At 47.8% G+C, this 12,134-nt stretch overlaps 1 protein-coding gene across 4 annotated transcripts in view; it reads right to left on the bottom strand.

Annotated features, from left to right (window-relative positions):
- Positions 1-12,134, bottom strand: part of ANKS1A (ankyrin repeat and sterile alpha motif domain containing 1A) — a 200,330-nt gene that overhangs the window by 78,154 nt on the left and 110,042 nt on the right. For all 4 annotated transcript variants that reach the window (XM_024121998.2, XM_055080219.1, XM_055080220.1 and 1 more), the window contains one exon: positions 2,817-3,406. In XM_024121998.2, coding sequence (XP_023977766.1) covers positions 2,817-3,406 — 590 coding nt within the window. The remainder of the gene's footprint in view (positions 1-2,816; positions 3,407-12,134) is intronic.

Raw genomic sequence — 12,134 nt, 5'->3', positions numbered from 1 at the left:
AGCCTGGCTAGCCTGCACGCAACCCCATCTGTGTTGCGATCGCAGCTGCCTGGGCCCAGAGCCTTCCTCTTCCTCCCAGGCCCCACGGTGAACAGCTGAGCTGGTCCACAGCTGCTTCACAGCAGCCTTCCCTACCTCCTGGGGATCTAACGACGACAAAGAAAAAATATTGTGAAGCACAAGATACAGGCAAAGCAGCCTTCAGGCATGGGTCAGGGTGGTGGCGAGCAGCCGTTAACTAATGCCTGCTTCTAGAGAAGTCTGCCCAAGCCCTGCATTTAGGGCCAACCAGTGGGGGAAACACTCCTGAAGTTTCTCTTTAGACAGAGATAGCCACAAAAACCAAGTATAATATGACTCAAAAACAATGTTGAAGGGTTACACACAAAGGGCCCTGTTAATGTTTACTATGCAAGCAAAGCTTGATCTTCTGAATTCTTTCCAATAAGACCTCAATTGCCTTTACTTTTTTCAAATTTAAAATGCAACAGTGCTTCTGGTGGTTAGCCACACTACAGCCTGGGCCAGGACACCTAGACCTCGAACAGTCCCTGGGTTCATTGGATCCACCTGCAGTCTCTACCCGCAAAGGAAATATCAGCATATAAACCTCCTCTCATTAAGATGTCAGGAGACCACTGATATATTAGCCCAAACAGCCAACTTCAATTAAACTGGGCTGTGCCTCGGTGATTGTGTGTTTCTTTTCCAGGAGGAAATGGTGGAGCCCATAACACTGCCTGGAAATGCTGCATGCCAACAGGGCCTGGATATCCCGTGAAGAATCGCCCAGCGACTTCTTGGGGCGGAGGATATGCTCAGGGTAGAGCCATAAAGAAGATTATGGTTAGACTGGTAAAGCTGTCTTCCAGCCCATTTGGAGGATTCTGAGATACTGCCTTGATATCAAATCAAATACTCACTTCTCAGCCTCATGTTCAAGGTCCTCTCACTGTCTGGTCTCAATTTCACTTTCTACCATTATTTCTTACTCTCCCTGTACAAACTCGACACTCTGTAGAAACCAAACGACCTAAGCTTTCCCAGCTCCACGCCCTTGCTCATGCTTTTCTCTCCACCTCAATGCCCTTTCTTCATCCTATGGTTTCAGTCTGGTTCTAACCAAAACACTTGGTTCTTTAATTCCATGTCCAATGCCACTTCTCTGTGATCTTTCCTAAAGCCCCTTTCCACCCTCTCGTACCCCTCGCCTCTGCCCACCCCACCCCCACTGATTTTTTTCTCTATTGATCTCTCCTGCCATTTCAGAGAATATTGCATTTATCTTACTCTTAAGCTGCCTTATCCTATACTTGACTGTAAATTAGTAAAACTCCATTTTGAAAAACAAAGGTAGAGCACACTTTCCTACAAACACCTACTCTCCTGTGTGTAATCTTCTGGCCCCAGGCGCTCTTGAACACAAACTGATTTTCCTTAAGTGGCCTGGCATCTAGCACAGGCTCACCAAATTCTGGTTTACTAAATAGTGAAGACCTTCTCTGGCACAGGATCTTCCTGTCCCTGACTAAACAGAGTCCTAAACCTCATCATATCTGGAGATGAGTGCTGGAGGAATCGGCCCCACCCTGTTCCCACATTGGGAATGGGATTAGCTTTGGTTTACATAACTTTTGCAGCTGCAACCCGGATGGGCTGGGTAGGGCATTTAGTCTACAGAGTGTTCAAATGGACATGCCAGCTGCAGTGGTCCCCTCCTCTTCAAGTGCTAAATTCATCTCTTGGAAATGTTCCGGGGAGACAGATCCAGCCTGCTTCAAAGTCAGCTTCCTCCTAGCAAGAAGCTTTCAAGGGTAGAACTTGAACATTCCCTGCGTGTTTACCCATCTTTGAGAAACACATTCTTCTGCCCAGGAAGACATGTCACAGGTCACTGAAAAATATTTGGGCACATATTTCTAACTATTCTATAACAATGGCTATGAAAGGAACCTGGGCCTCAGACTCCAAATGTTTTCTCCTCACTAATCTCTGTTTCCTGCCTGCTTCAAAGTCAGCTTCCTCCTAGCAAGAAGCTTTCAAGGGTAGAACTTGAACATTCCCTGCGTGTTTACCCATCTTTGAGAAACACATTCTTCTGCCCAGGAAGACATGTCACAGGTCACTGAAAAATATTTGGGCACATATTTCTAACTATTCTATAACAATGGCTATGAAAGGAACCTGGGCCTCAGACTCCAAATGTTTTCTCCTCACTAATCTCTCTTTGTTTCCTGAACCACCTAGCCCTCTGCCCCGCCAACCCAGGAATGTGGGATGGGCAGAACACTTCTTCGGGGAGATCATTCGGTCTTCCTGCGAAACACAGTAAGAATAATCACGAGCAGCGGGAAACAGAAAATCCCCCTTCTGATCCCCTTTCAGCAGCTTCTCCCAAAGCCCCCTCCCCGCAACTCAGGATCTTCCCTCTTCCTCCGGAAAACTCATAGGAAGCACTCTGGCTCTTCTGAAGCATCTTCAGGGTGAGCCTGGCTCCCTCAGTGGGGCTGATGGGATCCAAATATTTCCAAATAGCTTATCATTTATTTCTAGGAACCGCCTCTCCCTCAGTCCTGCTCTGCTGGGCCTCCACCCTCCAGATTAACCATGAGTGGACCTGTCCTCTGCCACACAGGCAGGAAGACCCCTGACCTGGCTCCCTGGCACCTGCCTCCCTCCCAGCTGTCAGAAACACTCTGGTTGAAGTGCAAGGGAAGCAGGGCAGCCCTGGCCCACATCCTGGCCTGGGCGTCAGCACCCAGGGGAGCGCAGGGGGCTCAGCCAGCCCAGCTCTCCGAGATATCACGCGGCCTTACCTCATCCCACTCGGAGGCAAAGGAGGGAGACTTCTCCAGCCTCTTCTTTCCGATGCTGCAGTTGGACAGGGACTCGCTCCGGCTCCCCATCGTAGCGTCCTCCGTGGGTGAGCAGGTCAGGAGATCAGAGTCAGACTTGGACAAGCTGCGGCTGAGTTTGAGCTCAGCTTTGGGTCTGCCGGTGGGAGGGGCTCGGCTTCTGGCGGCGCTCCGGTCGCCTTCTTCCTCGGCACCCCCAGGGTGTGGAGATGTGGTGCGCGTTGAAGTTTCGGGGTGCGTCTGGCTGTGGGCGGGAGGCAGGCCGGCCGGATAGCCCACTCTCCTACTCTGGTCCGGCACGCGGGGCGCGGAGGCTCCAGACGCGCGCCCTCCCGTCTCCTCCAGCTGCATGCCTGCCTCGGGGCGGGCACCCTGCGCGGGGGACCCTTCTTGATGGCTCTGGCCAGGGGCTGGGAGCAGCTGGAAAGGGTCCTGCCCCGCCTCACACACTGGGGAGGAGCCGTGGAGGAGACCTGAGAACTGCTCCGGGACCTGCCCGTCCTGCTCCTCTGCGGAGTCCTGGCTCCGGCTGCCGCTGCTCCGCCTGTGGTCTTGGAGTGGACGGAGAGACAGAGAAATAACAAAATTAAACACGGCAAAAACCAACAAAGTTCCAATGCAGCAAGCGCACGGCCGAGCAGAGGAATTCAAAAGCAGGGGGAAAGAGAGAGAAGCTGGATCGGCTGGGGAGAGGGCAGAGGGAGAGAAGGGGAGAGAGGAAGGCAGAAAACAGTTTCATATTGTTCTTAATGTCCAATTTGTACCCAAAGTCAGAGCATTTATGAAATTCCAAACACTGGCCTGATTAATGCTATCTGGCAGCCTTCCTTGTTGTTAGATTTCTGTTAACATTAACGACCAGACCTTGCTATATAAGGCGACAGGAGGTGCTAACTATATCCCACAGAAAGGATACAAGTGAGGAGAGAGTGAGTGAACACGGAGCAAAAGTGAGTGAGAGAGAGAGAGAGAGAGAGAGAGAGAGAGAACGCGCGCGCGAAAGAGAGCAAGCAAAGCACAAGCAAGCGAGACTCACTCCTGGAACATCTGATACATTTCCATAAAGGCCAAAGTGTTATTTAGAGCCCCCCGCCCCCCACCGCCCCCCTTCCTCTGGCAAGCAGCAACAGAGGGAAAAAAATGGAAGTCATGATCCACAACCTGCAACTTCTGGAATTCCTTAACTGAAAGTACAAAACAAACCAGCAGAGAAATAACTGCTTCCTTCCTCAGAGGGGGGCGATTCAGAGTTCCACGCCTCATCCTTCCTTCCTCAGGGAGCACAGACTTTTCTACTTTTTTTTTTTTCCTCTCTTTCTTTTTTCTTTTTCTTTTCTTTTCTTTCCTCTTTTTTTTTTTTTAGAATGTATACATCTCACTCCTTCCAAAGCCTCCCAGCTGCTCCTATTTGTTTAAGTTTAACCTTAGTTGATCCACTGAAATCAAAATGGTCTGATTTGTCAATGCAAGAGACATGTGCAGTTCTCCGGAGACGGCCCTAACATCCCAGAAACCTGACACTACTGGCTCGTGAGGCCAACTACTACTGTACACTCCTCCGAGGTATCAAATACCTCTGCCCTGAGGTAGCATAAATAATTGACCAAATCAGAGCCCAATATCAGTATCACACTGGGACACCCAAGGGGCTCTCCCTGCATGAACTCAGAACCATTAGAGATTTTAACCCACATCAGCAGGGCAGATGACAACCCTGTGTCCAGTACTAGCTCACATTCCACAGCTAATATTCAACTCTACTTTCTTTGTGAGTAGAATCTACAGGATATACACCAAATGATTCCCTAGTCTGCCCCAAGCTCCCCAAACTGTTCATGAGAGCAGAGAATCTTGGAATCCAAAGGGTCAAGTTCAACTATTTTTTTTTTTTTTTTTGGTACGCGGGCCTCTCATTGCTGTGGCCTCTCCCGTTGCGGAGCACAGGCTCCGGACGCGCAGGCTCAGCGGCCATGGCTCACGGGCCCAGCCGCTCCGCGGCACGTGGGTGGTACGCGGGCCTCTCATTGCTGTGGCCTCTCCCGTTGCGGAGCGGAGCACAGGCTCCGGATGCGCAGGCTCAGCGGCCATGGCTCACGGGCCCAGCCGCTCCGCGGCATGTGGGATCTTCCCGGACTGGGGCACGAACCCACGTCCCCTGCATCGGCAGGCGGACTCTCAACCACTGCGCCACCAGGGAAGCCCCTAAGTTCAACTATTTTTAAAGATGAGAAATATAAGGCCCTCAGGCCTTCTGTGGTTTGTCCAGAGTGGTGGGGGAGAAGGCTCTAACCTAGGCATCTGAGCACCTGGCTCTGGTCCTGCTGTTCTGCTCTCTCGCTGTGTGGCCTTGGCAGTGATCACATCTTGCTGGGCTTCAGTATCTAAAATAAATAGGTTGGCTGCATGGTCTTTAGAAATCCCTTTTATGTTCTGATAGTGATGAGAAGCCAAGTCTCCAGCGTACTGTGATGGCACACTTCCCCCCCCTTGGGGTGCTGCAGAGCCCTGCCTGGGTGTTTCTCTCAGGGCTGCCTGCAGAGCACCCTCCCTCCCTCATCATGGCCTGCAGCCCCAAGGCAGTCAGGTGAGGAGGGGCACGCTTCATAACCATAACGCTTCGCTGCCCAAGCATGATGCCAGGGTCCTACAATGCTGGCTCTTCCAGGGCAGCGTTTCAGGAAGGACCCCAACAACCAGCTCTCCAAATGAGCCCACTGCCCTGAGGTCTGAGCAGGGATATGGTTCCATGCACCCCACCCTCTCAAGAAGAACAGTTTGGTCTCCACAGTCGGCTCAGCTTTTGGCAACTCTGCAGAGGCTGCTGAGGGGGCAGCCAAGTCCACTTTATGGCTCTGATTACTTATCCACAGGAGCCCAGAAGTATGAACTTTGGCATCTCCTTCTTCTATACTTGACTGCTTCAGGACTTTCACACCCCGAACTCACACACCCCACACCCCAAAGGTCAAGTCCAGAGCACTGAACAAGCACTGAACATCCTGAATCATGTCTCTAGGGAAGAAGATGTGCTGAGTACATAAGAGTTCCACACAGCTTCACTCAGGCCTCAGGAAGCCCTGACTTCCAGGCTATGAACACCACATATGACAACTGACAGCGTGCAAGAAGTGCCCTGTGGGGCTGCACAGTGGGACCACATGACCATCTAACGGTGGTTCGGGCCAGCGGGACTTCCTAGGAGAGGTTGATGGGGAGAGTCAACCAGGGTGCGAAATTTGCCACCTCCAGGACCATATTCTGATGGCTGACTTCCTCCAGATTCTGGCCCAAGGTGCAGCGTCCCCCTGACTGCCTCTGAACTCGAAAGAGAGCGCTGATAATAGGAGCACAGGCTTCTCTTCCCTTGCACCAGCTTCTAGCTCCTTATTTAACAATTTTTTTGAGGAGATGGGAGTCCAATAACAAAAGAAAAACACCAGTCCAGAACTGGGAGTGAGCCAGGCTCACACTGCCTGGGTGGACCTCGGAACCCAGGCCACAGGGAATGTTCTGACTGCTGCTGGGGGAGCCAACAATGAAGGCCCTGTCCAACAGCCACGCATTCATGCCAGTCATCAATGGAGAAAGAGGGACAGATGCCAAGAGCTCAGTACCAGACAGATGCTGGAGGAAGGAAGTGGGCAGAAAGAAGGAACTTATGGAACTTATGGAAGGAGGAAATATGTGAAGAGCAAGAATTTCTGAGGGTCATAATCCCATTAGAGAAACCACAATCCACCAGAGTAGAAGAAATCATGGAAAGGGATGCTCATAATGAGACAACTTACCCATGCAATTCCCTAGGAAAGACACCTTGGTATTTGAAAAGCCTGTCAAGATCTAAGAACCTCAGGATCTCAACAAGCTGGTGTTCTCTTTCCCATAAAAAACTATATCCAAGGCTAAGCTAGATTTCCTGGCAAATCAATGAGTGGGAAAAGATCTACTCAATGGTCCCTTCCTTCTGTAAAGTCAGGATAATATTAGGTCTCTTAGGGACAAGGTGTTAGCAATATAATGTACTGATCAAAAGCTAGATTTTTTTTTTTCCCCCAAAAGCCAGATCTTGAGCAAATTACTTAACTTTTCTGTGCCTGGTATTGTCATTGATAATTTTGGGATCTTAATAGTACTTATTTCATAAGCTTGTTATGAGAATTAAATTATATATGTGAAGCATTTAGGACCATGCCTGGCACATGCCAGCTCTCAATAGATGGTAACAACTGTTATTATTCTCCACACAGGATCCATAACAACATATTCTGCTCACAGATGAGACGAACTACTTCTCTGTTCCTCACAGATTTGTCACAAGGATCGTCAGCAACAGTGTACATGACAAGTATCAACATCCATTGCCTTCATCATCCTTATAACTCTCGACAGCACCAGGAGGGGACAGAAGGTAATACAGTGAGAATGCTGAAGTGAGAAACTGAGATAGGCCCCAGAACTGTCACTGTGACCACCCATTCCCACAATCCGCATGTGCACAACGTCTGTCTTCAGGGGGCACCTGAAGATATAAAGATGAAGACAAGGACTCTGCTCCACGAGGTTACCAGCTATTGGAAGAGACCAGCATATAAAGAAATGACTAGAATGCAAGGCAAAGATTAATAGTTGCTTTAAGAAAAAGTATAAACCAAATGCACTGTGCAGTGAGCAGAAAGGAGAGCGTGATAACTTTGAACCAGGAGGCTTCTCAGAAGAGGTAGATTTTTGAGCTGGTTATTGAAGGAGAAGAAAGGCCTTGACAGGCTGAAAGAGAAGTGGAAATACTTTAGAAAAATCAGTGACAGGAACCTTGTGCCCAGGGGCTCGTGGACTCGCAGACTTGCAGAAGAGAACCCTCAGGCCCGAGGTCTTCTTTCAGCTGAGAATCACTATGCTCCCACCCTGGGAACTCCACAGCTTTTCCAACCCTCCTCCCATGCTGCCCCCAGCACTCCTCACAACCTGCCCTTCTAGGAGAGAAACAAAGAGGGAACAGGACACGGGGAGGGCTGTGTCCTTACTCTCCCCATACATCAAGGCCAGCTGCTCCACTGAATACTAGGACATCCCAGCATGCTAATTCCCAGTCCCTTGGACTTTCCATTTTTATTCATGCTGGGTGTGCATTTTTCTTTTACCCTGTGACCTGCTAAAGCAAGGGGCCTTCTATGCTGCATTTAAATTACTATCATGATCCATGGAGATTCTCAAGGGCTTCTGAATAATAACATTTTAACATTTACACATTTTCAGTCACCTCTGCCCATTTAAATGACGGCTGAAAAATGCAGCTCATGTGAGGATTTGCTATGTTAAATCAACCCTCAGGCTCCGAGGAGAAGGCTGGGGTACTCCAGTTTCTTGGGCTGTTCTGCTTTCTTTGTTCCCTTAGGATTGGAACCTTCCAAATGCTTAGTCACTGTGGTGATCATGAGAAACTGTGTGTGTCCAGGGAACTCCCAAGTCCATGGCTGCTTTTGGAGGGTCACCGTGCTTTCCTCAGAAAGAAGGCACCGAGTATGGTATGCAGACATTTGCTGGAGATCGTGATCTGATAAGACAAATAGACTGAGAGTCCTTTCTGGTCCATGACAACCAGAGAAATAGAAGAAGATCTGGACAGGGATTCAAGAGGTCCAAGTTGGAGCCCCAGCCCTGTGACTTTTCCTCTCTGGGTCTCTTTCAAAAAATGAACGGCTGGGATGCATTCTCTAGGGCTTTGAGATTTAGTATGGTTTGAATCTGTGATTAGATGACCTAAGTTCCCTGCCAGCTCTGTGACATTAAAACATGAATAGTAGCAGGGCTTCAGGGGAAATGATTTAACCTCATGGTTAAACAGGCTTTGGATTCGGCTACGCTAGAGCTTAACGGCCAGCTCTAATGCCTAACTTTTTCTTCCTCATCTATTAAACAGGGATAAAAATAGCCTCTACTCAGAAGATTTGTCTTGAGCTATTCAATGACCTAATCAGTGTAACTGAACTCGGCACGCGGCTGGCCCATAAGACGCGTTCAGTTAATGTAAGCTGCCATCATTATCATCATTTTTCATTTACAACCATTTCCAAACTGCTCTTCATGCTAACACTGAACAGTCTCGTTTCCTTTCTCCCGACTCTACAAAGGTGACAGGTTTCTTCTAAGTGGCCCTATGAACCAGGCAAAATAAAACTCAAATGCCAGGGAAGGTCCAGCCGTCTTGCAAGTTTGGTTCAGGGTGATGTGTAACAGCACGGTGGAGGATGCTCAGGTCAGGAACCACCTCCACCCACGGCAGCACCCACGGGCACAGCCCAGCTTTGGGACTCAGGACTGTTCTACCTGGACTTGGTGCTGATTAACTGACAGCTCCCCTATTTCCCTAAACTCTTCCTGAAGAGTCTGTTCACTGCCTGCTGTTGGACCCCTGGCCCCTCAGACTCCCCTATTCAATATTACCAGCTCTGCCTGGATCAGTTTCCAACCGGCCATGATATTTAACCGTGCCTGATTTAATAGCACACTTGCCATCTCTGTTTCCCTTGATCTTCTGCCAGTTCCAACACTGGGTATTCACAACCATTTGCTTTCTCTTCTCCAGTTGCTGGAATGTTGAGCCCTGCTGAATGCTCAAGAAACAACTGACTGAGTCCTCTACCAATGTATTTAACTCAGCTGTCTTCCAATAGCTACCAAGTATTAGGTACTAGTTCTTCTGTGCCGGACACTGTGCTAAGCATGTCCTTTTTTTTTTTTTTTTTTTTTGTGGTACGCAGGCCTCTCACCGCCACGGCCCCTCCCGTCGCGGAGCACAGCCTCCGGACATGCAGGCTCAGCGGCCATGGCCCACGGGCCCAGCCGCTCTGCCGCACGTGGGATCCTCCCGGACCGGGGCAAGAACCCGTGTCCCCCGCATAGGCAGGCGGACTCTCAACCACTGCGCCACCAGGGAAGCCCAGCATGTCCTTTTTTAATAGTCACAGCAACAGTGAGGGAAGAATTTGTATCCCTACTTTACCTGTAGAAACTGAGGCTTAAAGAGGTTAAATGGCTTCCTCAAGGCCACCAGCCAAGAAGTGGTAGACAAGAATTCAAATGTGAGCTTGACTACCAGGCTCAGCCGTCCTTTTATTCACTTCTTGAAAACTATGACATCGCCGTAAGATCGATTTCTCACCTCTGCCACTCTTTTCTAATCGTCCTCTTTCCCATAGCACCTATACTCTTGGAGGATAATCGCACCAATTTCCTGAGAAGGTTTAGGTCAAACTTCCTGAACTATTTTCAACATGATGTCAAAATGTGGGGATAATTTCATCTCTTCCCAATTGCCTCAGAGAAGTATCTCCCCATCTAGGATTTACCAATGGTCAATTGCCCAATCCTTTTTCTAGTCTTTATCCTTCTAGCTCTTTCTGTATCATTTGAAACCGTTTACCAGTTGTCCCCAGTACGCACCCTCTCCTTCCTTGGTCATGGGATTTTTTTTTAGATTGGCTCACAGCCACCTAGAATACAGACTACATTTCTCATCTTTGTGGCTAGGTGTAGCCATGTGACCAAGCTCTGGCCAATGGGTTTTATAAGTGAGAGTGGTATGTGCAACTTTTGAGAGCTGTCTTTAAAGTACTCTTCTCCTCTCCTTTCCTCTGGCCTGTGCTCTGATAGCTTGAACTGGAACAGTCATCCTGAACTATGAGACGGCAGAAGGAGACCGGGTCCTTGACCATCATGAACTGCCATACTAGCCCTGGACTCCTTACTTCTGGACTTCTATCTTGTTTAAACCACAGTGATTTGGGGGTTTTTGGAAGTTCCGTGTTGGCTTCTAAGACACTGCATTATCCTGGTTATCTTCCCATGTTTTTCCTTTATTTTCCTCTAAAAGTAAGTTCTATTCTTGACCTCTTCAATCTCTCTAGTCTTTCCCTCAGCAATTTTCTCTTACGTTATCTATCACCTCAATGTGGATGATTCATGAATCTGTATTTCTAATCATTACATCTCTCTTGAACATCAGACCCACATTTCCAAGTGCTTATGGAGTATTTTTAGCTGGATATTCTGGTACCTGAAACATCTCAAACTTAACCTGTCCAAAACTGAACTTAACGTATTTCCTCAAACGCACCCCTCCTTCAATTCCCTATTTCTGTTAGTTGCACAATATTTCCCCAATTAACCAGGCTCAAAACCTTAGAATCATCCTCAATACTCTCTCCTCCTCTTTCATCCATATTTGGTTGTAAGATCCTGTTAACGCTACCTCTTCAAAACCTCTGCCATCCATATTCTCCTTCCTATCACTTTCTATTACCCCCCTAGTTTGGGCTCTAATTTCCTTCAAGAGATTCCTTGAAGTCTCTTGACTTCAGGGTATTCCTGACTCCAGTCTCTCCCAACTGCAATCTAAATTCTACAATTATACAAACAGCCAGCCCTCCATATCCATGGGTTCTGCATCTGTGGATTCAACCAATCACATGTTGAAAATATTCAGAAAAATAAATTCCAGAAAGTTCCAAAAAGCAAAACTTGAATTTACCATGTGCCAGCAACTATCGTACTTATATAGCATTTACATTGTATTAGGTATTAGAAGTAATCTAGAGATGATTTAAAGTATCCAGGAGGATACAGGTAGGTTATATATGAAAACTGTATCATTTTATATAAGGGACTTGAGCGTCTGAGGATTTTGGTATCTGGGGGGTGGGGGTGGGTATCCTGGAACAAATGCCCTGAGGATACCAAGTGACGACTGTACTTAAAGTGTGGCTTCTATCCTGTCACCTCATTCAAAAAGCTTCAACAATACTTCATGGTCTTTGGAATAAAGACTGCCATTTGAGATCCAGTATTCTACGACTAGTCCTTTGTTGGAGCCAAACTGGATTATTTTCCATTCTCCAAACATGCTATCGTCTCCTGTCATCTTACTGTTATTTATGCCACTCCCTCTGCCTGGAAGGCCCTCTCCTTCCTCCTTATTTCTGACGATCAAGTACAATTCTCTATTTTTGGGTTCAGCTCAAATGTACTTCTTTCATAAAGCCATCCCTGATCTCTTACACTGACATAATTTATTCCTCTTTGAACTCTGAAATTACTTTTATACCACTTTACATGAATTTAACATATTCTGCCCTTTTATGATTATTTTACATATGTCTCATGTATACATATTGTATATAATGGCTGTGGATACATTTGGTGAAAGAAAATATAGATGCATAGCTGACAAAGTTCTAACTTGTTCCATAATGGAAAGAAAAGTAAACTATTCCAACTAAGAAA

Source organism: Physeter macrocephalus, chromosome 18 (assembly GCF_002837175.3).
Source record: "Physeter macrocephalus isolate SW-GA chromosome 18, ASM283717v5, whole genome shotgun sequence".
NCBI lineage: Eukaryota > Metazoa > Chordata > Mammalia > Artiodactyla > Physeteridae > Physeter > Physeter macrocephalus.
This window is presented reverse-complemented; position numbering and strand designations above follow the sequence as displayed.